Consider the following 26,254-nt stretch of genomic DNA (forward strand, 5'->3'; position numbering starts at 1 on the left):
AGCTTGGTGTGTGTGTTACCAGGCCTCTGTGAAGGGGCGGAGCTTGGTGTGCGTGTATGTGTTACCAGGCCTCTGTGAGGGGGCGGAGCTTGGTGTGTGTGTTACCAGGCCACTGTGAGGGGGCGGAGCTTGGTGTGTGTGTGTGTGTTACCAGGCCACTGTGAGGGGGCGGAGCTTGGTGTGGCGTGCTCCTCGATGCTCTCCGTACGCAGTCTCCTCCTCTCACTGAGCAGCAGGCCCTGGTACACCATCCCTGTGAACTGGTTCGCCTCCGCCTGACTGCTGCAAGCCATCATGGGACAGCGAGTAGGTGTCAGTGGTTGAGGGGGTTGGGGAGATAACTACTGCCTAGAGGATAACTACTTAGTAGGGGTGGGGGGAAAAATCGATTCACATTTGAATCGCGATTCAGTCTTCAAGTGTTTCACATCAATTCACAATAAAATAAATAAATATATTTTGTATGTTTTTATTTATTTATTAATTCTTTTTTTGGGGGGGGAATTAAAAATCGAAGAAAAAAAAACGTGAAACTATTTTTTATCGATTTCGTGCCCCAAGAATTTATTTGAATCGTGAGGTACCAAAAGATTCCCACCCCTACTACGTAGAGAGCGTGCGTGTATGTGTGTGCGCTCCCACCTATAGCTGTGGCTGTCACACAGGGCTTGGTAGATGCAGGCAGATAAAGAAGCAGCCAGGGTGTGTAGAGCAATCACCTGAGGTGACAAGAAAACAACACGTCAACGTCAGAACATCCCTGGTAAAGTGCTCAGCGGGCCGGCAGTGTTTCCCCAGAGCCTCACCCTGTCGTCCATGAGGTCAGGGTGGGGAGCCTGCTCCATGAGGGTGATGGTGTGGAGGATGTCGTGGATGTGGTTGCTGAGGTGCAGGACGGGGTTGGCGATGACGGTCTTGGTGGGCGCTATGCTGGCTGACAGCAGGGGCAGGGTGGTGGGCAGGGGCAGCGGAGACTGCAGCTGCTTCACTGTGGTCTCCTGAATGCCAGAGCAGCCAAAACAAGACACCAGCAACGCCATTTGATCACAGAATTGTCTTTTTTAGGATGAAAACAAGGAGAATAATTTAGAATAAAAATATATATATGAAAAAAATCGAGTGTTGCTTTACAAACATCATGGACGTTTTAAATGGGGATGCTCATAATGAACTGTGTAGTCGTTAACTGACTTAACAAATGCTCTAGTTCTAAATGTTAAACGATTCAGACACTTGGTTAAAACCTGCGGCTATCACCACCCTTAACTGGGAACACAACATTCAGTTTACGAATCATAATAAAGATTAAAAGAACAAAATAAAAACCCTTTTCCTACAGCTCCTCACTCGCTGCAGATGGGCCTCTGCACGCTCCCATCAGTGAAAGACCCAGCTAACCAAACATCTTCAACCAGATGTCTGAGGACTTCAAGTGTTAATGTGGGTTTACGTGGGCTTGTAAAGCTCGTATCCAGAGCGACTTACAGTAAGCACAGGGACATTCTCCCCGAGGCAAGTAGGGTGAAGTGCCTTGCCCAAGGATACAATGTCATTTAGCACGGCCAGGAATCGAACCTGCAACCTTCTGATTAATAGCCCGACTCCCTAACCGCTCAGCCATCTGACCCCCGTCTGACTCCCTGTGTATGTGTGTTTGTGTGTGTGTGTGTGTGTGTGTGTACCTGCTGGCTCTCCTGAAGCAGGAAGATGAGCTCCATGCGTACGGAGGTGACCCCTCCGCCCTTGGCCCCGTGCAGGCTGCAGTAGGAGAGGAACACCCTGAGCAGCGCCTGGTTCTTCCTGAGCCAGGCCTTACGGCGCTCTGCGTGCAGCTGCTTGGCCTGGAGGCGTCGACGCTCCAGCTGGTGGCGCTCGTACGCCCCGGCCTCCGTGCGGTCGTCCTCCTGGAACTCTCCTTCTCCCTCCCCCCACTTCTCCACCTCCTTCGCTTCCTCCTTCCCCTTCACCTGTGGGGGTAGACGAGCAGGGATATCGCATCGGCCATGAGGCTTTTTGATAGTGATGGCTTTGATAGCTAGCTAATGCTTGTTGTCTACGCTGCAACAAATGCCCTATCGAATTTAAGTGCAAACAATTTAGTTATGAGCTTGCTAAGGTTTAACTACATTTGCGTTCACCAGTGGAGGGAACACAATTTCACTTGATAAGATTTCTTAAAATAATACGTAGTTTGATTCGAATTGTGAGGTTTTTAAATACATGTTTACAAAAATAACATTACAATTACCATCGATGTTTTACATTTGTGAATCGCTAGAAGACTGAATCGCGATTCAAATGTGAATCGCTTTTTACCCCCCAGCCCTAGTTTGGTGGTGTAGGCGTACCTTGTAGTTACAGATCCTGTGCATGGCTCCTATCTCCTTCTCCAGCCAGCTGTAGAGCTGGAAGCGCAGCTTCCCTCCGTCCACCTCGAAGCCCGTGGCTAGCGTCCGCAGCTCCGTCATCAAGATCTTCAGACACGCCCGGAACTTCAGCTGCTCCGCTATCACGTCCACCTCCGACTCACCCTGCCGGCGCCAACGGAAAAACACTTTCAAAAAACCCTAAACCGTCATTTGTACTGATCCATGTCTATAGACGGGCTTTCTGTTATATTCTGTGTCATGGAGCAAGTCCTACCTGAGACTCCTCTCTCTGCATCCCGGGTCTCTCTCCCCCCGACACCTCCTCTGCCTTGCCCTCTGGCTGCCCCATCGTCAGACCTCCGTCATCATCCTCCTCCTCGTCCTCCTTGTCCACTCCCCAGTCCAGCTGCAGCCCATCGTCCTCCAGCTTGACCAGAGGCTGACCCCAGTCCAGGGCGGCAGAGCTCTCCTCACCCCAGGCCTGGGCAGGGGCGGCTGGGGGAGGACCGCCCCAGTCTATGCCCCCTCCCTGGGTCCCATTCTCCAGGGGCTGTCTGGAGCTGATGTTGGCCACGGGCGGGCCTCTGCTTTGGGACGAAGAGCCAGACTTCTTGGTGACCTTGGGGATCTTGGAGAGCACCTCCAGGGCTAGCACTGGACAGCCCACCTGTGGAGTCATGGTGACGTGCAGGACACAGGTTATGGTGACGGTAAACAGAGCACACGTACCACAGAGAGGGTCTAACCACCGAGACCGTGGAGCTCGCGTCCGCGGGGCCTCACCTTGAAGTGTGCGTTGGCGGTGGTGAAGAACAGCTTGCGCTCTATGAGGTTGATCTCGTCCGCGCTGCTCCTCTCCGACGTGAGGCCCGCGCTGGCCGGGGTGCCGTTCGGCTGGCCGTAGTGACGGCGGATGATCAGGGGGTGTGTCCTCAGGTAGTTGTAGAAACTAAACACCACCGGGTTGCAGGATCGTACCATCGTATCTGAGGGGGAAAAAAAGATATTGTATATATATTTTTGGGCCATTTTTGTATGTTTTATCAGACGGATATTAAGTGAAGTGTGACAGGAAAGGCAGGGAGAGACTGTGAAAGTAACCAGTGGTACAGTTTTTTACCGCAAAAGAACGGGTTTCACTTTATTGGAACAACTCGGTTCTCCTCACCGGGGTTCTCTTCGTCCTCTTTGGGGATCCGCTCTAGGAGCGTGTCCAGGGCTTTGGTGTAGTCCTTCATGATCCAGAAGGCTATGCTCCGCAGGAAGGGGTCAGGGTGGAGTTTGGTGCAGTGGTATCCGCTGCCGTCCCTGTTGCAGCCGAGCACCTTCTCAAACAGGATGCCCTGGCAGGTGGAGGAGCTCTCGTAGTCGGCCTCATACAGCCGGGCCACCACCATGGCCAGCTGGATGTCCTCCATCTTCTCCAGCAACACCTAGACGACCAGAGACATTTACATGTAGTCATTTAGCAGACACTCTTATCCAGAGCGACTTAGAGTAAGTACAGGGACATTTCCCCCGAGGCTAGTAGGGTGAAGTGCCTTGCCCAAGGACACAAAGTCCTTTTTCACTGCCGGGAATCAAACCGGCAACCTTCTGATTAATAGCCTGATTCCCTAACCACTCAGCCATCTGACCCCCAGAGACACGGTCTGAAGGTCACTTCAGTGTCACCTCAGCGTCACCTCCACAGTCAGCTAAAGAGTCAGGCATGTTGAAAAAGACACTGTGCTTGAAATCCTGTTTCGTCTCTGTGAAATTCAGTTTATAGCTCAGAACTGAACATATTGATGTGATTCTAACACAATACTTAAAATTGCCTGTAGTGCTAAGAAGATTATTACATCGCAAAACAATTCCACCAGCTAGACTCTCCAACGTCGCTTGCAGAGTCAGGTCCATTCTCCACGGTAATAACCCCTGGGCTCTTCCTATCTGTGTGTTATGACTGTGGTTTGGCAGACTCGGCCCAAGGTAAACTAAGTAGACCTTTCAGTGCTTCAGTGCTGCTGTTATCTCTGACGTTTAGGCTAAGTCTTCTCCTATGCTGCCGCTGCGCTGTAGCACAGCTACAGCCCATGTCTGACACACACAGAATGACTCCATCACATCTCTACACTGAGAGTCAGATGAGTCAGATGGCTGAGTGGTGAGGGAGTCGGGCTAGTAATCGGAAGGTTGCCGGATCGATTCCCCACCGTGCCAAATGACGTCGTGTCCTTGTGTCCACTTCACCCTACTTGCTTCGGGGGGAATGTCCCTGTACTTACTGTAAGTCGCTCTGGATAAGGGCGTCTGCTAAATGACTAAATGAGAGTGTTGAAAGCCCAGTGAGAGGGTGTGTGTGTGTGTGTCCATACCTCCATGGCGTCTTTGAGGGAGCCGGCCAGCAGGAAGAAGGCAGCAGACTGCTCGAAGCGCTGCTTGCCCAGCAGAGAGAAGGCGTTCTTTAGGGCAGCCTTCCGCCAGCGGTCTTCGCTGAAGTTGTTTTTGAAGAACGTGGTCATCTTCTCGTCATGCTGGGACCTGGGAAAGACACAACCACGCCACAGTGTGACTGTGTTACTACTGTATGACTGTGTTGCCACAGTGCTGTAGGTTTGTTAGGGTTGGTGAAGGTGAGGCAGCTGGTCAGGGCTGGATGTTACTACAGCATGGTAGGTTGGTTAGGGTTGGTGAAGGTGAGGCAGCTGCTCAGGGCTGGATGTTACTACAGCATGGTAGGTTGGTTAGGGTTGGTGAAGGTGAGGCAGCTGCTCAGGGCTGGGTGTTACTACAGTATGGTAGGTTGGTTAGGGTTGGTTAGGGTTGGTGAAGGTGAGGCAGCTGGTCAGGGCTGGGTGTTACTACAGCATGGTAGGTTGGTTAGGGTTGGTGAAGGTGAGGCAGCTGCTCAGGGCTGGGTGTGGTGGTCCTACCTGAACAAGCCCCAGAGCACAGCCTTCTTCTTCATGGCCAGAAAGAACAGAGCAGCATCTAAGGGGTCGTTGTTCCTCTGGAACGCGGCTTTGCCCACCTGAACACACACACACACACACACACAGTACTGGGACAGTGTGTAGCAGTGGGAAGTGGTTGCAACCTCGGTGTCAGACATAGAAGCGTTGAAGAATGCGCCGGCAGAGTGAGAGAGTCGGGGCAGGTTACCTTCTCCACCATCTTGCGGAGGGTGTTGATGTTGCGGATCCACCAGCCCACCCCGACAGCCTTGAGTTCAGACCACTGGGGGTCTCCACGCTGCATGGCTGGGATCATGTTCAGCATCTCCTCCTCCGCCTCGGAGTGGAACGCCCAGGCAAAGTGGCACGTCGACAGGCCTGGGACACACACACACAGAAGTTACCCAACTGAAACCACACACACACACAGCAGCAACTTAATTCAAGGTCATAAAAAAACGATTGTGCTGCGTAGCAATGAAAGGAAACCCAATTATTGACCCAATTATTGACCCCTAATGACTCTATGCAGCTCTTATGTGATACACGACATTCGATGAAGCCGATGAAGCAATATCAGTAAGTGTGTGTGTGTGTGCCCCACCTTGGTGCAGCAGCTGCATGCGGTACAGAGGAGGCAGCGAGGTGAGGAGACAGGTGTGCAGGCGCATGGCCAGCAGGTACCTCAGCCCGCACTCATCCAGGGCCTCGCCCCCTGCAGAGAGAGAGCCCCCCCACACACAGACACCTTAGAACACAGCCACCGTCAGACCAGCGCCACAGCCAGCGCTGTCCCAGGGCGGGCGCAGGTCCAGACAGGCCTGCCGTGAGGTCCCCTCCCCTGTCCCAGGGCAGGTCCAGACAGGCCTGCCGTGAGGTCCCCTCCCCTGTCCCAGGGCAGGTCCAGACAGGCCTGCCGTGAGGTCCCCTCCCCTGTCCCAGGGCAGGTCCAGACAGGCCTGCCGTGAGGTCCCCTCCCCTGTCCCAGGCCAGGTCCAGACAGGCCTGCCGTGATGTCCCCTCCCCTGTCCCAGGGCAGGTCCAGACAGGCCTGCCATGAGGTCCCCTCCCCTGTCCCAGGCCAGGTCCAGACAGGCCTGCCGTGATGTCCCCTCCCCTGTCCCAGGCCAGGTCCAGACAGGCCTGCCGTGAGGTCCCCTCCCCTGTCCCAGGCCAGGTCCAGACAGCCATGCCGTGATGTCCCCTCCCCTGTCCCAGGCCAGGTCCAGACAGGCCTGCCGTGAGGTCCCCTCCCCTGTCCCAGGGCAGGTCCAGACAGGCCTGCCGTGAGGTCCCCTCCCCTGTCCCAGGCCAGGTCCAGACAGGCCTGCCGTGAGGTCCCCTCCCCTGTCCCAGGCCAGGTCCAGACAGGCCTGCCGTGAGGTCCCCTCCCCTGTCCCAGGCCAGGTCCAGACAGCCATGCCGTGATGTCCCCTCCCCTGTCCCAGGGCAGGTCCAGACAGGCCTGCCGTGAGGTCCCCTCCCCTGTCCCAGGCCAGGTCCAGACAGCCATGCCGTGATGTCCCTGAGCCCGCCCTGCCCCCGTCTCCATGCTTACTCAGCCACGGAACGCTCTGTTCACTCCTGTTCTCCACTTCCTCCCAAAAGACTAAATAAACATGATTGAAACTGGAGGTAGAGAGACAAAGATAACTATGAAGTGTTCAAAGTGGCTGTGTGTGTGTGTGTGAGCTTAAGAGTGTGTGTGAACTTGTGTGTGTGTGTGTGTTTCTTCTTAGTTGTTTGGGATGGCTGGGGAAAGCATCCGTAAACCCAAACTTACAATCAAGTTTCAGGCGCGATTAGATGTTATTTCTAGAAACGTCTATTAAGCTTTTTATTAGAAAATAGAAGAGCCTTCAGTGGGTTCAAGGGCAGTCAGGCTGGCCTTACATACCTGAATAAGACAGCCAGACGAACACTCAGCATACCACCCCCCCCCGTCTCATCCAGACTCTCACCTGTGTACTGCTTGTCAGTGGAGCTGCTGACCTCAGCGCTGGTAGTAGCCACTGTATCAGCCAGGGCCACCAGGAACATCTGCTCCAGTCTGGTCAGGCCAGGGAGGCTGGAGTGCATCAGGTGACTGGACAACACCTGGGGAGGCAGGACCGAGGCAGGACCGAGGCAGGACGGAGGCAGGATGGAAGCAGGAGACAGGACGGAGGCAGGACGGAGGCAGGAAGTCAGAGTTACATTCTTCATAATAATAATAATAATAATAATGTGTTAATTTAATAATAACATGTATTTATATATAATGCTTTCATTTAATAATCATAACATATGCATTTAACCAAAGCGACGTACAGCTGTCAAAAGCTCTAACCACTGAGCCAAAGCCCTTCTGTAGCGAGGAGGGGGAGGGGGTGAGTGGGCAGGGTACCTGGGCATGCTCCGGTCCAAAGTACGTGGGTCCGTACTGAGACAGGTTGATGACCCGAGACTTCTTCTCCACCTTCTCTGTGGCAAAGTTCACAAAGTCGTCCGTGGTCACTGCCTGCACCTGGGGAGGACGGTGGAGGGTTGTGTTATGCCTTTTTTTAAGATATATTTTGGGGCATTTTTATGCCTCATTTGTCAGTTTCAAGTGAAGTGTGACAGGAAAGCTAGGGAGAGAGAGAGAGAGGGACAGTGGGAGAGAAAGAGAGAGAGACAGAGAGAGAGAGGGACACAGAGAGAGAGAGAAAGAGAGGGGGAGAGAGAGAGATGAGAGAGATAGAGAGAGAGAAAGAGAGGGAGAGAGAGGGAAAGAGAGAGACAAAGAGACAGAGAGAGAGAGACAGAGACAGAGAAAGAGAGAGAGAGAGAGAGAGAGAGAGAGAGAGAGAGAGAGAGAGAGCGAAGACATGCATCAAAGGGCCGGGCAGCATTTGAACCCGGGCTGCTGCAGGCGTACCTGGAACAGATCAGAGTACTGGTTACCTGGAACAGATCAGAGTACTGGTTCTCCGCGCTGGTTTGGGGCCCCTCCCCCTCCATGCCGGCCTTGGCCCCCTCGTCCCCGCCCTTGTAGGAGGTGTCCAGGTCGGCCGACAGCAGGGCGTAGAGGGGCAGCGGGGGGATGGAGTTGATCTCGGTGTAGTCTCTCCCCCCGTCTCTCCCGGCCAGTATGGTGTCCTTGGCTGTGCTGCCGCTCACGCTGATGGTCCTGGACAGGTGTCTCCTGGCTCCGCCCTCGCCCGCCTCCACGTCCCTCACCACGGCAACCTCTCCGGCGATGCACTTGACCAGGTGAGACAGGATAGCCTGAGGAGGAGGAGGATGGATGACAGATGGATGGATGATGAAATGGGTAAATACAAGATGATGGTGCATTCAGATAACATTTTTTTTTAAGAAGCGCACACAAACACATCCACACACACCCATCCACCCTAAGACCCCCACACACACACACCCATCCACCCCCAGACCCCCACACACACACACCCATCCACCCCCAGACCCCCACACACACACATCCACCCCCAGACCCCCACACACACACATCCACCCCCAGACCCCCACACACACACCCATCCGCCCCCAGACCCCCCCACACACACACCCATCCACCCCCAGACCCCCACACACACACCCATCCGCCCCCAGACCCCCACACACACACACCCATCCACCCCCAGACCCCCACACACACACCCATCCGCCCCCAGACCCCCCCACACACACACCCATCCACCCCCAGACCCCCACACACACACCCATCCGCCCCCAGACCCCCACACACACACACCCATCCACCCCCAGACCCCCACCCACCTTGGCACGCCGGACCTTGCCCAGGTCCATCAGCTCCAGCAGCTGGGTGGGGTGGTACTGTGGCAGGGTGGGCGACAGGGAGTGAGCCGCCTCAAACAGCCCCCCCTCCTGCAGCCCCGCGGGGGCCACGAGGGCCTCGTCCGCCGCCGCCGCCACCGCCGTCCCCTCCATCACGCTCTTGGACCGGGCCCGCCCCTCCGCCACCGCCCCCCCCGCGATGTCGTCAGCCGATGACAGGCTCGCGCCCTCGCCCTCGCCCGGCTTCCTGTCCTGCTTCCACTGGGCGTACACGTGCATCTCGCAGTCCATGCCCACCACCAGGATGCCGTCCCTCACCCAGGACAGGGACACGGGCAGGGACGGGGTCCCGTCCACGGACGACAGCAGGTCCACGGTCCTCAGCAGGATCCAGCGGGAGCGGATGCCCTGCTTGATGCTGCCCCCTAGGGGCAGCGTGATGACGGCCACGCCGTCCTTGCCGGAGGGCTGCTCGTGGACCATGCCGGAGATACGTCCGTACATGAGGATGTGGGAGCCCACGCCCACCGTGAGGATGTGCGAGCCGTCCTCCTTGGAGAGCCAGTCCAGGTGGACGTAGTGCTTGATGTTGGGGGAGCGCTGGTCACGGCTCATGTACAGGTCAGACCTGCAGGAGGATGAGGGGGGAGACGCTGGGTGAGCTGGGGGACGCTGGTATGTGCACTGACACACACGCTGACGCACACGCTGACACACGCTGACACACACGCTGACGCACACGCTGACACACGCTGACACACACGCTGACGCACACGCTGACACACGCTGACACACGCTGACGCACACGCTGACACACGCTGACACACACGCTGACGCACACGCTGACACACGCTGACACACACGCTGACACACGCTGACACACTCACTGACACACTCACTGACACACTCACTGACACACTCACTGACACACACACTGACACACACACTGACACACACACCAAACACGCTCACGGCCAGTGGAGACCGCTCCCGTGTCTTCACACACCTGCTGTAGACGAACAGGTTGGAGTCGACGCTGACGCGGGGGTCCAGGGTGGAGGTGGGTCTGGTGAAGTCGTCCAGGTGGAGGGTCTGCTCCAGCACCCACTCTGACCCGCCCGTCGACTCACACTCGTAGATGGACACGTGCATGGAGAAGTCCGCCCCTGAGCCCTGCGGCTGGGGGGCAAACAGCGGCAGACAACATTATCTTCTTTTACTTCTTAAATAAAATATGATGCCCTTTGAATTACTAAAGCAATAAATCGTGAGAGGGTGTGGTATATTAGTAGGTATTCTGTAAATATAAATAATTCTAATCTAACTATCTATAGATGATAGAGCAGGCTGTGTTAATCCGGTTCCAGGAGTGTCAGAAGGCCCAGCAAGGTGTCCTAACCCACCTGTCCAGGCCGCGGCTGTTTGAAGGAGACGGCGAGGCGTCCGGTGTAGGAGCAGGAGACGGCGACGGGCCGCCCCGACACGCACACCGAGCTGTTGTTGTCCTCCTCCTCGTTCAGCAGCGCCCAGGGCTCCCAGCGGTACGCCGGCCCCTCCGCCTGCCCCTCCTCGCCCTCCACCGCGCAGCGCCAGAAGCGCACGTGCGAGTCGGAGCAGGTGGTGACGATCAGGTACGGCGCCAGGCACACCGGGTAGATGGAGGAGGAGCTAAGGTGACCTGGAGGGAGAGAGAGAGAGACACTTAAAGAGGCACACATGAGGCACAGTAAACAAACACGCCACGCCAGACAGGTGGGGCTGTTCCCGATGACAGCGGACGCTTGATTCGAGCGAGCGAGGGGCCCACCTGCGGAGGGCGTGGCCCGGGTGACCTCCACGCCGGGGGGCAGCTCCAGGCGTTGGCTGTAGACCAGGCGGGAGCTGAGGATCAGCTTGCTGGCTGACTGCAGGTTGGCGGTGGAGGCCGAGCGCGGCAGGGAGGTGAGAGGGGAGGCGTCGGGGGAGGAGTCAGTGTTCAGCTGCTGCACGGGCACCATCAGCTGGCTCTGGAACGTCTGCTCTGCCACCGGCTCGTCTGCACACACACACACACACACACACACAGTAAACAGCATCAGAACACACAGGTCAAATGATTTTTGCTACACACACACACACACACACACATTAGGCAGTGCTTGTCATGGGCACTGTTTGCATGTCGCTTTGGATAAAAGCGCCAGGTAAACGAGTGTAACGTCAGTGTAAGTGCAGTGCCAGGCTGGTGGACAGGAGGGAGTCTGTCCACAGTGGACCTGCAGAGGGGACTCACCCATGCAGGCGTGAACAGACTGCAGCTGGGACTCACCCATGCAGGCGTGAACAGACTGCAGCTGGGACTCACCCATGCAGGCGTGAACAGACTGCAGGGGGACTCACCCATGCAGGCATGAACAGACTGCAGCTGGGACTCACCCATGCAGGCGTGAACAGACTGCAGCTGGGACTCACCCATGCAGGCGTGAACAGACTTGAGGTGCAGGTGCCACATCTGCAGGATGGAGTTCCTGTTGGCGTCCTTCTCTATCACCACCAGGAAGAACTTCTCTGAGAAGGGAGGGGCCTCGTACACTGCAAGGGGAGGAACACAGATTCTCTTGAGACGCTGTTGTAGCACAGGAGCAGGGCTTTCACCTTCACAGGAACATGGCAGCATGGAGCTTTGCGAGAAAAAAAAAATATGCAGCAGTGCATTGGTTTCCACTATTCTCTGTGTATGTGTAATGTGTGTGTGTATAGTGTGTGCAAGTGTAGAGTGTGTGTATAGTGTGTTTAGTACGTGTGTGTAGAGTGTGTGTAGCGTGTGTGTAGGGTGTGTGTAGGGTGTGTGTAGTGTGTGTGTAGTGTGTGTGTAGTGTGTGTGTACCCTCAGTGGAGGGGAAGGCAGGCGTGAACAGCTCTGGCTCCTCCTGGGGATGGTAGCCCAGGATGAAGTCCTCCTGGAACACATGCAGCAGCTGGGTGCTGGAGCCACACTACAGAGAGAGAGAGAGAGAGAGAGAGAGAGAGAGAGAGAGACACAGAGAGAAAGAGAGAGAGAGACAGAGAGAGAGAGAGAGAGAGAGAGAGACAGAGAGAGAGACAGAGAGAGAGAGAGAGACAGAAAGAGAGAGACAGAGAGAGAGAGACAGAAAGAGAGAGAGACCCACACAGAGAGAGAGAGAGAGAGAGAGACAGAAAGAGAGAGACAGAGAGAGAGAGAGAGAGAGAGAGAGAGAGAGACAGAGACAGAGACAGAGACAGAGACAGAGACAGAGAGAGAGAGAGACAGAGAGAGAGACAGAGAGAGAGAGAGAGAGAGAGAGAGAGAGAGAGAGACACAAAGACAAAGACAGAGACAGAGACAGTGAGACAGAGACAGAATAAGCGAGAGAGAGAGAGAGAGAGAGAGAGAGACAGAGAGAGAGAGAAAGAGAAAGAGAGAAAGAGAGACAGAGGACAAAAAAAGATGCCATACTCTGTGTAAGACAAGAAACACTTTGTTATCGAGTGAAAACCTGGTACAACATGAGATGGTGTGTGTGTGTGTGTGTGTGAGACAGAACACCCTCTTCTCACCTGGTTGGTGATGACGTCCAGCTCGATGATGCACCCAGGTCGGGCGGTGGACTGCTGACTCACGATGTTAAACACTTCCCCCACTAGTTTCTACACAGCAAACACAAGAACCATCCCAGTCAAGCTCCAGGACCATTGCAACGACACAGCACGCTGCCGGGAGGAGAAAACTTGCGTCTGTCAAAGTGTGCGTGTGACTACTCACAGACGTCTCGGGGTCGGACAGCTCATCCAGTAGCTTCCTGGCGTCCACCACGGCCTGGTACAGGCGGAGGTTTTTGCCGTCAGACGCCACGAAGCACGCGCTGGCACTGTTGCAGTACGTACCTGCGAGGGCACACAACCTGAGGTCACATGGTGCTGCTGAGGAACGATCAGGTCGCCACGGCAATTTTTGGTTTATTGGACTATGACTAAAAGGAATGTGACTTTTGACAGTCGGTTAATTATTTGGATGGCACTATCCTAACAACTCATCTCTATTCAAAGGCTGGAATGAGTCAGCAAAACAGACTCTTCTGAACCTTTTTTACTAGATCACGTGTATTTATGAACCATAAACAGCTCAGAAGCTACATACTAATTATACAGGGGAGGATCTGGATGTGTGTGTGCCAACCTGACACAGAGCTGGTGGCGAGGGAGTGTGTGTGTGTTTGTGTGTGTGTTTGTGTGTGTGTGCCAACCTAGGACAGAGCTGAGGGCCAGGGAGTGTGTGTGTGTTTGTGTGTGTGTGTGTTTGTGTGTGTGTTTGTGTGTGTTTGTGTGTGTGCCAACCTAGGACAGAGCTGGGGACCAGGGTGGGCAGCCAGGCCACGTTGCTAAAGGCGGAGGTGTGGAGGGAGTTGATCCTGGCCAGCTCTGACACCCCCCCGGTGCAGGACAGCGGCCCGATGTGGTCCACCCTCCACAGGATCAGCTCGCTGTAGATGGCCTTAGGGTCATGGAAGGTTCTCGTGGCCGCGTTGCGCAGCTGTTTCCTGTAGAACACGGCAAAAACACATGTAAAACATGTACAATACAACACATGCACACAGTCAGACTACGATTTCAAGGTAGTGCCCCCCAAAAAAATATTCCTTGGAATACTGTACTATGCGTTGCTATGAGAAGCGTCATCTACTGTATCCATCTTTATCTGCCTGTTTCCCTCCTTCCCCCCCTCCCTCAATCGCTACCTGTGGAGCCCCTTTGAGGGGGCGAGGGCGGGGGGCTGGTCAGTGTCGGGGGCCCCGGGGGCGGAGGGCGGGGTGAGCAGGGCGTTGTGGTGAGAGGAGGTGAGCAACAGGGGCAGGACTGTGTGGCACGCCTGGTCGTTCAGGTGGAAGCGGTGGCCGCAGTAACGGAACTTGTGGGACACGGTCAGAACGTTGGAGAAGGCCGAGAGCTCAGCAAACGTCACCGACCACTGGAGGGGGGAGGAGGAAACGGAATTGAAAAGAAAGCCTTCACCACATGCTATATCTACAATATTTTCTAAACAATATATCGAACGATATATTGAACGATATATCGAACGATATCTAACGATATATCGAACGATAACTAACAACATCTGACGATATATATCGATTTATAATCCTCTAAGCCGCCTCACCTGGTTGAGGGACCCGTCCACGTGCTTGGACACCATCATGACGGCGGGGCCGATGCCGGGGGTGAGGGTGAGGCTGGGGTCCAGGGCGGGGGAGCCCAGTCCGGCAGAGACGGAGGCAGAGCGGGGGACCCGCCGGCCCCTCCTGCCCTGCTCGCCCGCCCCGGGGACCTCAGCCTCAGGGACGCTGCACGCGTACATCAGGATGTTCTTACTCAGGGAGTTTGCGTCGCCTGTGGGGAACGCCACGGGGATACGGGAGGAGAAGGACACCTGGGGAGGGAGGAGGAAGAGGAAGAAGAGTAGGGAGGAAGAGAAGGGAGAGGGAGGAGGAAGAGGAGGGAAGCTTGTTTGTAATGCTTGAGGAATCACCGTATCACCTCATCTCTGTTCAGAAGAACACAATCACAAATTGAACTACCGTGTGGGTGAGCGTGTGCTTATGTGCCTGTGTTCATGGTTGTGTGTGTGAGAGAGAGTGAGTGAGTCTGAGAGAGAGAGAGATAGAGATCTGGTGTGTTTGGGCCCGTGTCTACGTACCTGAACCTGTCTGAAGATGCCTTGGATGAACTCATCCAGGTACTTGACGTGCCACACCAGGAAGGAGCCGTCCGTGGGGTGGATGGTGAACAGCATGTCCGCGCTCCTGTTCCACTCCAGCAGCAAGGTCTCCATCTTCCTCTCCAGCAGCATGGAGGGCAGGGGCACGCTGCTGCTGGAGCCCGGGGACGAGGCCTTGGTGCTGCCCTCCTGCTCCCCTTCCTCCCCCTGCTCAGACGAGGCCTTGTCCGACATGTCGTCCAGGTCTGGGGAGTGAGGGGAGAGTTTGCACACCTCATATTAGCCTGGCGGATGAAGCGCGCGAAAGAGTCGCTGCAATATGAAAACCAAACGTCTCTCTCTGGTTGCACGGCAACGTTCGAGTGTCGATATCCGGCGATTTCCATCACACCATGGAGATGAAACAGATGTCCATCGTGTGACATGATTCGATCTGAATCAATCGATCAATCATACTTATTTGTATGGCACATAGAAAAACAAAAGTCGAACCAAGAGCCTGACACACAAGAAACAAACTACACACAACCAGGATCCACGCGACACAGCACACGCCCTGACAGGAAAACTCGGGACAATGTGTCATAGAAACTCAACGGAATCTCAAGGCCGGAGCGTACCAAAGTCAAACTTCATGGGGGAGCCCTCGGGGTCGAGGGGCTCCTCGGTGGTCTGCTCCAGCTGCTGCTCGGACAGCTTGCGGAGCTGCAGCATGAACAGGTCCATGGACGAGGTGAAGCTCAGGTCTTTGTTGTTGAGCCAGTGGACCACAAAGCCTCCGCCGCCACTCCCATCGTCCGGACTGAACACCGCCGACTCAGCCAGCACCGCAGGGATGTCTGGGAGGCGGGGGGGAGAGAGGGTGAGAGAGAGAGAGAGAAAGAGAGAGAGAGAGAGAGAGAGAGAAAGAGAGAGAGAGAGAGAGAGAGAGGGTGAGAGAGAGAGACAGAGAGAGAGGCAGGGAGAGGGAGTGTGAGAGAGAGAGGGTGGGTTGTTGGGAGAGAGAGGGAGGGGGGGGACAGGGAAAGAGAGAGGGTGAGAGAGAGAGGGTGAGTGGGTGAGCAAGAGAGGGAGAGAGGCCAGAAGAGGGAGGGTGAGAGAGAGAGGGTGGGTTGGTGGGAGAGAGAGGGGAAAGAGGCCGGGAGAGCGAGGCAGCCTACCTGTGCTGGGGTTGATGCTGGCAGAGATGTGGAAGTGACACAGCGCGTTGGCGTAGTGTGTGATGTGGCGGTGTGTGTGTGTGTCCTGCGTGCCCAGCTGGGAGGGCAGCAGCTCCGTGTGTGCCACCAGGGCGGACGACCTCCGCCTGCCACGACGAAGGTGCTTCAGCTGGTGGATTGACTAGCCAATAGAATCATTGCACAGCGAGAGCCAATCAGAAGCCAGGAGGAAGAGGGTAGAAAAAAAAAAAGAAAAAAAAGATTTCAATTATGTATTTTTAATTAATTGTTATATTTCTGGAAGAGGGATATGCTTGAGTGTATGTGTACGAGTGTTTGAGTGTATGTATGAGTGCATGTGTGCGTGTGTGTACCTCCAGAGCGTGCTGGATCTTGTCCTTGTTGCCCCCCAGGCCGGGCAAGCTGGAGCTGTAGGAGTGTGTGTTCTCGGAGATCTGCCCCCCCAGCAGACTGTCCTCGGGCAGCAGGGTCTCACACCACACACGACACACGCCGTCCTCACAGGAGGTCAGCAGGGCGTTACACACAGAGCCCCTGCACACACACACACACACACACACCGTGAGACCTACAGTTGTGACAGATGGACCAGTTTCCAGTGTGCCCTCCAGAGAGAGAGAGAGAGAGAGAGAGAGAGAGAGAGAGAGAGAGAGAGAGAGAGAGAGAGAGAGAGAGAGAGAGAGAGAGAGAGAGAGAGAGAGAGAGAGAGAGAGAGAGAGAGAGAGAGAGAGAGCCATGAGAGGACGTGGTCTCACTTGGGCATGTACTTGCTGGTCTTCCTCCAGGACAGGCCGGTGACAGAGCGGGGGTGAGCCAGGTACACGAAGGAGAAGTGGACGAGGGGCGCCCTCTTATCGGCGGGGTCGGGGAGCACCACGGCGGAGCGCCACCCTGTGGTGGGGTACCACACCTTCAGCAGGCAGTCGTCCCTTCCCACCGTGGCAAAGTACTCTCCGTCTGGAGACCACTTGGTGATGTGGACCGCCGCGGCCGTCCTGAGGCAGAGACAACAACACCTCAGCAACGCTCGCTTCCTGTTTTCGCGCCGCACGTTGGGAAAGCAGTTCTCCGTCAGGCTTCCTCATTCCCGTCCACTTCTCCCTTCACAGTGACACAACCCAGTGCTGTGGGTGTCATGTGACCCCACAGTTGACTTGGGGTCAATAGAGGCCTGGGTACAACCGCTGGGTACATTCTTATGCAAACGCACACACACACATCCACACAGTCCACACAGACACACACACACAGTCCACACAGACACACACAGTCCACACACCCGTCCACACACGTGTCCACGCACATGCGCGGGGCGTGGCCACCTACTTGCACTGCCACACACAGTTCCAGTCGTTGAGGTTGGGATGAGGTTTGTCGTCCGTCAGTTGTCCGTCCTCCTCCTCTATGAGGACGTCTGTAGACGGGGGAGCCCACAGCTGCAGACGCTCCGTCGCTGCCAGGATACGGTTACCTGGCAACACACACACACACACATCAGCATTACACACACAACCCCCTTCCCTTCTCACACACACACACACTAGACACACATACACACACCCCCTGACGCACACACGACTCAGTGTAACACACAAGCAGGCGACTGATGCGCTAGGAGGGGGCAGTGTGTGGTCAGTTAGGAGACAGTGTGTGGTCAGTTAGGAGGAGACAGTGTGTGGTCAGTTAGGGGGAGACAGTGTGTGGTCAATTAGGAGACAGTGTGTGGTCAGTTAGGGGGAGACAGTGTGTGGTCAATTAGGAGACAGTGTGTGGTCAGTTAGGAGACAATGTGTGGTCAGTTAGGAGGAGACAGTATGTGGTCAGTTAGGAGACAGTGTGTGGTCAGTTAGGAGGAGACAGTGTGTGGTCAGTTAGGAGGAGACAGTGTGTGGTCAGTTAGGAGGAGACAGTGTGTGGTCAGTTAGGAGACAGTGTGTGGTCAGTTAGGAGGAGACAGTGTGTGGTCAGTTAGGAGGAGACAGTGTGTGGTCAGTTAGGAGACAGTGTGTGGTCAGTTAGGAGGAGACAGTGTGTGGTCAGTTAGGAGGAGACAGTGTGTGGTCAGTTAGGAGGAGACAGTGTGTGGTCAGTTAGGAGGAGACAGTATGTGGTCAGTTAGGAGGAGACAGTGTGTGGTCAGTTAGGAGACAGTGTGTGGTCAGTTAGGAGGTGACAGTGTGTGGTCAGTTAGGAGGAGACAGTGTGTGGTCAGTTAGGAGGTGACAGTGTGTGGTCAGTTAGGAGGAGACAGTGTGTGGTCAGTTAGGAGACAGTGTGTGGTCAATTAGGAGGAGACAGTATGTGGTCAGTTAGGAGACAGTGTGTGGTCAGTTAGGAGACAGTGTGTGGTCAGTTAGGAGACAGTGTGTGGTCAGTTAGGAGGTGACAGTGTGTGGTCAGTTAGGAGGAGACAGTGTGTGGTCAGTTAGGAGACAGTGTGTGGTCAGTTAGGAGACAGTGTGTGGTCAGTTAGGAGGAGACAGTGTGTGGTCAGTTAGGAGGAGACAGTGTGTGGTCAGTTAGGAGGAGACAGTGTGTGGTCAGTTAGGAGGAGACAGTGTGTGGTCAGTTAGGAGGAGACAGTGTGTGGTCAGTTAGGAGACAGTGTGTGGTCAGTTAGGAGACAGTGTGTGGTCAGTTAGGAGGAGACAGTGTGTGGTCAGTTAGGAGGAGACAGTGTGTGGTCAGTTAGGAGACAGTGTGTGGTCAGTTAGTGAAACACAGTTACCTTGTGGGTCCCAGGCCAGGTTGTAGGTGATGGCATTGAGGAAGAATTGTCCAGTCTTTTGCCACTGGTAGTTAAGTTGCTGTTAGTGGAAGCACAGGAGACAGGGGAGAGCAGGTCAACAAGCATACTCACACACACACACACACACACACACACACACACACACACACACACACACACACACGTACACACACACACACACACACACACACACACGTACACACTGTGCAAAATAACTATGTAAGGTAACACAACTGCATTTAAGCCAAGACTGGTTAGTGATTATCATCAGGAATGTATCTGTTGAGAGTTTAAACACTCAGCAGCAGCCATGGTAGGGAGGTGTTAATAATGCAGTACCTACAGGCACACTAAGACACATACGCCAACACAATACAAAACACCCTTCCAGACACCCACACACACACCCACACCCACACACACACACACCCACCCACACACACACCCACACACACACCCACGCACTCACTAAGTATTCCTACTGGGTGGCATTCGCTCCTGTCTGGTGTGTTAAAAACACAAGCTACTCAGAATCCTATTATCTCCGTACATCAATAACGTTTGGAGCGCAGAGAGGGAGGGGAGAGAGGGAGGGGGAGAGAGGGAGGGGGGCTCTGGTGTCATACATCATTTAACACTGACGCTTCCACCCCCTCCCCCTCTCCCTCTCCCCCTCTCCTCTCCCCCTCTCCTCTCCCCCTCTCCTCTCCACCTCACAATATCACTATTCTAACACTCTCCCCTTCTCTCTCGAAAACACACTCCCTCACCCACCCATCCATCCACCCACTCATCCACACAGCTCACCTTGTGGCGTTTGTTTGGGTTAGCAGCAATTGGTTCAAAGATGCAGACTATGTTCCCATAGGACGCGGCAATCTAAAAATAAAAAGCTGTGTCCATCACCACAACATTACTCACACTGTTACTGTCGAGTCACTCCCGTAGGAGGGCTCAGAGCGGAGAGACATATTCTTTGACATGAATAAAGATATCCCATTCAAAATGTATACCTCAACCATCAGCTCCATGATGTCATCCAAGATCTGCCTGCGACTGAAAAAGTGTTTTTGTGTGTGTGTGTGTTTTTTTGTGTGTGTGTTTGTGTGTGTGTGTGTGTGTGTCTTACCCTGCCAAGTTGGTGGGAGCACTCGACACATCCCACTTGTATGTTTCCATGCTGGGCTCCTGGGATGATCTGAACACACTCAAAATCACTGGCAAGAATCACAATGTCGCAGCCTGAGCCATAAGCCTGCAAGACAAGGAGACAGAGATGATTATGGGACTGTGGATATGTCATTATGGTTTTCACCTGTCTAAAATCCTATTATCTTTGTTGTTTAGTTATTCATTAAGTGTGTGCACACAGTCATTAGCCTAATGGGCTGAATATTGTTCTCTGCAGTCAAATAACATGTCTCGTACCAAATAAAGGCATTGGTTTGTAATGTAATTATCGGGACACAACATTCTCCAAAACGTACTGGACTGTATTGTCTTGCCTAGCAACCGAGTAGGATAGTGTTAGTCAGCACTTCCTACTGCATGACGCGTCTTCAGAATTGGTACATTTAAGAACTTAAGTGTGAGGGATGTTCTGTTTGATCACAATGACAATGAAAGACCGACAGGAAGAGAGAGGAGGACATTAAATAAATAGCCCAGGCCCGAAACGAACCCAAACCCTGCAGCAAGGCCTTATCCTACGTGGTGCTCTACCCAGAGAGCCAGCAGAGAGCCCTGACCTCGGGAGTCTCAGTCGTGTCTGACAGTTTGATGTGGAGCCCCCTGGGCCCGCTCTGACTGGACCAACACAACGCAGCCAGGAACTCTGGATAAACCCCAACCACATCTCCAACCAACACTGCACCTCCAGGCTCCCACTCCTCTGGGCTTTGTCCCCTCGGAGGGCCGCGTATTAGGGCAGGGGGACGGGGGACGAGGGGGGAGAGAGAATGTGAGTTGACTCTGGACCTGAAGCCAGAGCTGAGGATCACTGCAGCACCTGCTGCCCTGCGAGGTGAGGGGCACGGCCAGGGCGACAGGGAGAGGGGCTTGTCCATTATTCATGAGAACCAGAGAGGCGAGGAAGCACCATGTGACAGAGTAGCAGCCCGTGGTAAACACAGCGCTGCAGCGAGCCCAGACGGGCCATGACGCTGGGCTGAGGACGCAGGGCTGAGGACGCTGGGCTGAGGACGCTGGGCTGAGGACGCTGGGCTGAGGACGCTGGGCTGAGGACGCTGGGCTGAGGACGCTGGGCTGAGGACGCAGGGCTGAGGACGCAGGGCTGAGGACGCTGGGCTGAGGACGCAGGGCTGAGGGCGCTGGGCTGAGGACGCTGGACTGAGGACGCTGGGCTGTGTGTGGGACAGGCTGGCTCATTTCATGCAGGCTTGCATGACATTGATATGTGCCCATTATTATGTGGATAAAGAGGTGGAGGGAGGGAGGGAGGGAGGGAGGGAGGGAGGGAGGGAGGGAGGGAGGGAGGGAGGGAGGGAGGGAGGGAGGGAGGGAGGGAGGGAGGGAGGGAGGGAGGGAGGGAGGGAGGGAGGGAGGGAGGGAGGGAGGGAGGAAGGAAGGAAGGAAGGAAGGAAGGAAGGAAGGAAGGAAGGAAGGAAGGAAGGAAGGAAGGAAGGAAGGAAGGAAGGAAGGAAGGAAGGAAGGAAGGAAGGAAGGAAGGAAGGAAGGAAGGAAAAAGGTGTGCAGCCCGTTCCTTTGAATTACTGCAGCGATAGCTGCGGCACATTATGACATGAATTAGAAGCAGTCACCGTCACGCTGTCAAGAACCTCTGCACACCTGCTCCAGTCACACAAAGACATTTCCTGTGGGATGGAGAGTCACTTCCTGTGGGATGGAGAGTCACTTCCTGTGGGATGGAGAGTCACTTCCGGTGGGATGGAGAGTCACTTCCAGTGGGATGGAGAGTCACTTCCTGTGGGACGGAGAGTCACTTCCTGTGGGATGGAGAGTCACTTCCAGTGGGATGGAGAGTCACTTCCGGTGGGATGGAGAGTCACTTCCTGTGGGATGGAGAGTCACTTCCGCTGGGATGGAGAGTCACTTCCTGTGGGATGGAGAGTCACTTCCGGTGGGATGGAGAGTCACTTCCGGTGGGATGGAGAGTCACTTCCTGTGGGATGGAGAGTCACTTCCTGTGGGATGGAGAGTCACTTCCTGTGGGACGGAGAGTCACTTCCTGTGGGATGGAGAGTCCCTCTTCCCACAGGGCTGCCTGACAGGGAGGCTGGGCAGCATGCGGTGAGCTGGGTCTAAGTGGGTTAGCATTGACCAGACCAGTCCTCCACTCCTTGTTAACCTTTCTATGTGCATGCAGGAACGTGGGAACCGGAGAGGCTAGGAAGGTGTAGGCCTATGTCGGCTGAACCTGATTGGGTGCATGGTATCACTCTTCGACCATAGGCCTATGTCTGAGTCCCAGACACAGCAGGTCTGTTTATCCCGGGCTGGAGCATGTCTGTTTTTGTGGCGTTACGTCAAACATGCACCTCGTCATATCCCAGATACAGAGATGAGGGAACTAACGACAAGCTGAAATGCTGGATAGCCTGGAACACTGTCTGACACCAAATGCACTGGCAACGAATGAGGCCCAAACGTAGTACAGCAGACCCGATGATGCGCTCTCTGTTCACAGTAAACACTGACAAACAACACATAAAGGCTAGCCTTCAACACACACACTCACTCACTCAACACACAGTCAAGTACACACACAGACATACGCACACAACACCCACCACACATAAAGGCTAACCTGCAAAACACACACACAAACACACACACTCACTCAACACACACTCACTCAATCACTCAACACACAGTCAAATACACACACACTCAACACACAGTCAAATACACACACACGCAGGCCTGCAGACTAGCAGATACACACCTAGAATCAGCTTACGCCTGCCTTAATCCTAGCTTTAACCAACGCTGGGTTCCGGTTAGCATTTGTCAAATTAGCACGACTCGCTCATCTCAATGTCACTTGGGGGAGTGTCATCCTGTACTGCTGGATGTGTGTTTCTGGTAGGCCCCTTGTGCTGCTGTTTAGACGGGACAGGTTCATCATTGATAGGAGACGGTTGGACTCACACCTTGTTGGATAGCAGATAGCTAAGGCTGATTGAAAAATGGAGAGAGAGACTTAGAGAGAGCAAGCTGGTGTTTGAACCACAGCACATTACGCCAAGATAAACCTCCCTGTTTCTACTGGACCAGCCGGGGAATGTAGTAGCAAAGACCGACTGACAGAAGGAGAGAGAGAAAGAGGAAGAAAGAAGCAGGATGAGAACGAGTGAGAAAAACAGCCAGACAGAGAGAACTTCCGCTTCCACCCAAATGTCACTGATTCCCGTGACTAATTTAATCACACAAGCACATTGCTCTACCACATCTGCTACCTAACCTTCTCATCTCCACTAGGGATCACATTAGGCTGCTGTCAACAGCAAAAAAACTATTGACTAGAATGGCGAGATGAGAAGATAAAGAATAACATATCTGATCTGTGTTCAGGACTAAAGTGCCCAGTGCAACTACTGTACAGGCATTGGACCAAGTCCCTATCACAGATCACAGCTTAGACCTGTGATCATGGTCGTAAACTTGGCTGCCAGTGTTAGCCACACTGGAACCAGAGGGCCTGTCCATGGCTGCACTGTCCCAAAGGACAAGGGCCTGGGGGCTTAGTGTGAGTTTAACAGCTTGGGATGTCACGTTCTGGGGTTTGTCGTGTCTCTCATAGACACAGTCATGGACTGTGTGCTATGGAACTCACAGCCAAATGGCCTTTCTGCAGGAGAGCGACTGTCCCACATCTCTCAAGAGCACACTCCTTCTGGATGAGCTCTGAGTGTGAGTGTGTGTGTCTCCCTGTCGCCCTGGCCGTGCCCCTCACCTCGCAGGGCAGCAGGTGCTGCAGTGATCCTCAGCTCTGGCTTCAGGTCCATAGTCAACTCACATTCTCTCTCGTCCCTCGTCCCTCGTCCCTCGTCCCCCTGCCCTAATACGCGGCCCTCCGAGGGGACAAAGCCCAGAGGAGTGGGAGCCTGGAGGTGCAGTGTTGGTTGGAGATGTGGTTGTGTGTACGTGAGCTCCCAAGCCCAGCACCTGTCTAATAAGCAGCAGGAACAGCATAGCAGGACCAGGTAGGATTTGTCTCTCAGCATTCAGGGGAGGAAGGACCAGGCCTAAGGCTTCATTTGCACAAACGCAGCAGACTTCTACGATCATGCGTTTGGTTTTAACTGATACAATTCAATCCCCACCATCTCATGTACTGTATGTGATCAAGCCGAATCCAACCACTGCACTGCACTGCACTGGTTCACTGATCATGTTCTTAATAATGACAGTATGCATGCTATTTTCAATCAGTTTCAATCTCTAATTTGGTTACACTTAATGGCCTGCCAAAGACTTTCAGATCCTCTTTCTAAAAATGATTACATCATGTGGAAATGTTTGAAAAATACATTCCTGGTTTCACTTCAAGGCCAAAACAAACAGCCCTTGTTCGTGAGTGGTGGTTGTTGTTTACTGTAACTGTTCAATAACTAATACATTGCTATTGTTGTTCTTGCACATGATCTTAGATCTCAGTGGCTCTGAGCTTCTACCTTCTGCTGCAAGAAGGAACACAGCATCACCCCACAAAATTGAATATCGACTCAACTTTATTCAACAGTGTGCAGAGAAAAATTAGTGTGTCAACAGCTTGCTCAGACAGATGGAGTGAAACTCTGTGGTCACAAAAATGTACAATTATTCGAGCAAACAAGAGTCTACACAATGACTAACCAAAAGAAAATTCCCACAAGGAATGCAAACAGGAAGAAAAAAAACATTTTCACCAAAGCAATCATTATTTCTCAGATCAAGAGCCTTATAGTGAGATATTCAAACAAGAGACACCTTTCTCATCGATAGTCTCATTACATAGAATTTCTTATTCCTTTTAGACATCAGGAAACTGAAAAGGATCCAAATATTTCAAAGATGGACAAGGTTGATTACATTTGGACCTACACATTTTAAAATGTGTGCTGCCTTACATAATGGACATAACATGATATTTGCAGTCCAAGGATGCCCTCCGCTCCATCTTTCCCTGGCTCTACGTCACGGGCCGCACAGCTGATGCTAGGTTGACAAGCTAGGTGATCATTAGTGAAGCGCACTGACGCCAAATGTTAACGAGCTAGCTTACACATATCCCCCAAAAGCGTTGGCTCTAGGTTAGGTGCGGCATTCCAATCTAAACACGACCCAATGAGATGCTGCAATGGAAACTGACGACTGATCAGTGATCTACGATACAACTATTGCAGTAACCGTAAACATAAGTGGAATTCCATAGCCAACCCTTGCGACACGGGTTATAAAGGTCATTGGAGAGAGTGTCCGTCTTTGAAAAACAGCAAATAAACATAGCTAGTTAGCTTTAGCTAGCAATCCTCGGAATGCGGGGATATAACCTTGAGGACTAAGTTGCCCCCGACTATGTCGACCCTAGATGTCAGAGCGAATGAATGATGTAGAGAGAATACTGCCGACGGGCACCCTCCGAGACTTGATTCACTATCCGTGACTCTCTGCAGATTATTTCGTGCAGCCAACTGTGTAGACATGCTAGCCTGTGTGTGGGCTAGCCTTCGATCGCATCGTATCACTACTAACCGTCACTGCAAAATCATAATAAAACTTACCGTGAATGGAATGTCATTGACGCTTCCCACTGAATAGCAGCAATCTCCAGGGTTCACAGCTCCTGTCAGCACCTGATGTAGATGCATTTTCCTTCTAATTTTACAGCAGATGGATGTTAAATTATTTACAATACCGACACTTCCACCCTCTCAGTTTCTCCATCTAGCTCCGAACTACCGGGAATCCCATCTGTTTGTACTCGGCCTGCCAACGTCGTCTTTCTCCACAAATATTGGGATATTAATTCGATGTATTTTAGTCAGATATTGGACTATCTTGTCGTATCAACATTTAAAACAGACGCTATTGTTTTGCTGTCAACACCATCACAGGATTAGCTAGCTAACAGTTTCGGTAGAACCGAGGTAGGATCTCTGCAGCGAATCGTCTGACATGCGCGTTCACGAGTTGTCAGAGCACGACTGCATGGCCATAGACATACACCAACTAGATCGTGCAGTGTTTCCCCCCTTGATCTAAATTCCTATTGCAATTGGATATCCGACGAAAATGATTATCAATACACACAACTTTACGAAAATACATGAATTATGTGAGGATGGAATATTTTTTGACAAGTACAAACATGAATACCCAATCTGGTGTATTATCTCTAGGTCCTTGACAGAACTAGGTATGTGGAGCGCGCAAAAACTATGACGTCTACGTACGCTTTCATTGATTCCTAAAGATGAGGGGTTTGGAGCAAAATCTTTCAATATAAATAATCAGCATTCGATAAATACGTTAACGATTACATATCAGTTAAATATAAT

General features: G+C 53.4%; 1 protein-coding gene across 4 annotated transcripts in view; it reads right to left on the reverse strand.

The window, feature by feature from the left end:
• The window catches only part of dmxl2 (Dmx-like 2), a 39,057-nt gene extending 13,185 nt beyond the window's left edge, over positions 1 to 25,872 (reverse strand). For all 4 annotated transcript variants that reach the window (XM_084681702.1, XM_084681701.1, XM_084681700.1 and 1 more), the window contains exons 1-36: positions 25,478 to 25,872; positions 19,861 to 19,986; positions 19,539 to 19,610; positions 18,711 to 18,789; positions 17,309 to 17,453; positions 16,738 to 16,977; positions 16,336 to 16,516; positions 15,962 to 16,142; positions 15,422 to 15,640; positions 14,781 to 15,046; positions 14,244 to 14,513; positions 13,825 to 14,054; positions 13,424 to 13,626; positions 12,852 to 12,973; positions 12,647 to 12,736; positions 11,955 to 12,063; positions 11,540 to 11,659; positions 10,896 to 11,123; positions 10,492 to 10,766; positions 10,095 to 10,267; positions 9,071 to 9,716; positions 8,234 to 8,557; positions 7,695 to 7,814; positions 7,270 to 7,405; positions 5,913 to 6,023; positions 5,517 to 5,686; positions 5,288 to 5,385; positions 4,730 to 4,895; positions 3,538 to 3,802; positions 3,153 to 3,355; positions 2,644 to 3,036; positions 2,349 to 2,531; positions 1,683 to 1,967; positions 807 to 998; positions 643 to 719; positions 152 to 282 (exon numbers count right to left, since the gene is read on the reverse strand). In XM_084681702.1, coding sequence (XP_084537828.1) covers positions 152 to 282; positions 643 to 719; positions 807 to 998; positions 1,683 to 1,967; positions 2,349 to 2,531; positions 2,644 to 3,036; positions 3,153 to 3,355; positions 3,538 to 3,802; positions 4,730 to 4,895; positions 5,288 to 5,385; positions 5,517 to 5,686; positions 5,913 to 6,023; positions 7,270 to 7,405; positions 7,695 to 7,814; positions 8,234 to 8,557; positions 9,071 to 9,716; positions 10,095 to 10,267; positions 10,492 to 10,766; positions 10,896 to 11,123; positions 11,540 to 11,659; positions 11,955 to 12,063; positions 12,647 to 12,736; positions 12,852 to 12,973; positions 13,424 to 13,626; positions 13,825 to 14,054; positions 14,244 to 14,513; positions 14,781 to 15,046; positions 15,422 to 15,640; positions 15,962 to 16,142; positions 16,336 to 16,516; positions 16,738 to 16,977; positions 17,309 to 17,453; positions 18,711 to 18,789; positions 19,539 to 19,610; positions 19,861 to 19,986; positions 25,478 to 25,564 — 6,916 coding nt within the window. In that variant the 5' untranslated portion in view covers positions 25,565 to 25,872. The remainder of the gene's footprint in view (positions 1 to 151; positions 283 to 642; positions 720 to 806; positions 999 to 1,682; positions 1,968 to 2,348; positions 2,532 to 2,643; positions 3,037 to 3,152; positions 3,356 to 3,537; positions 3,803 to 4,729; positions 4,896 to 5,287; positions 5,386 to 5,516; positions 5,687 to 5,912; positions 6,024 to 7,269; positions 7,406 to 7,694; positions 7,815 to 8,233; positions 8,558 to 9,070; positions 9,717 to 10,094; positions 10,268 to 10,491; positions 10,767 to 10,895; positions 11,124 to 11,539; positions 11,660 to 11,954; positions 12,064 to 12,646; positions 12,737 to 12,851; positions 12,974 to 13,423; positions 13,627 to 13,824; positions 14,055 to 14,243; positions 14,514 to 14,780; positions 15,047 to 15,421; positions 15,641 to 15,961; positions 16,143 to 16,335; positions 16,517 to 16,737; positions 16,978 to 17,308; positions 17,454 to 18,710; positions 18,790 to 19,538; positions 19,611 to 19,860; positions 19,987 to 25,477) is intronic.
• Positions 25,873 to 26,254: the final 382 nt, after the last annotated feature.

This window comes from Hypomesus nipponensis, chromosome 19 (genome assembly GCF_054491055.1).
Source record: "Hypomesus nipponensis isolate SF chromosome 19, ASM5449105v1, whole genome shotgun sequence".
NCBI classification, from domain to species: Eukaryota; Metazoa; Chordata; class Actinopteri; order Osmeriformes; family Osmeridae; genus Hypomesus; species Hypomesus nipponensis.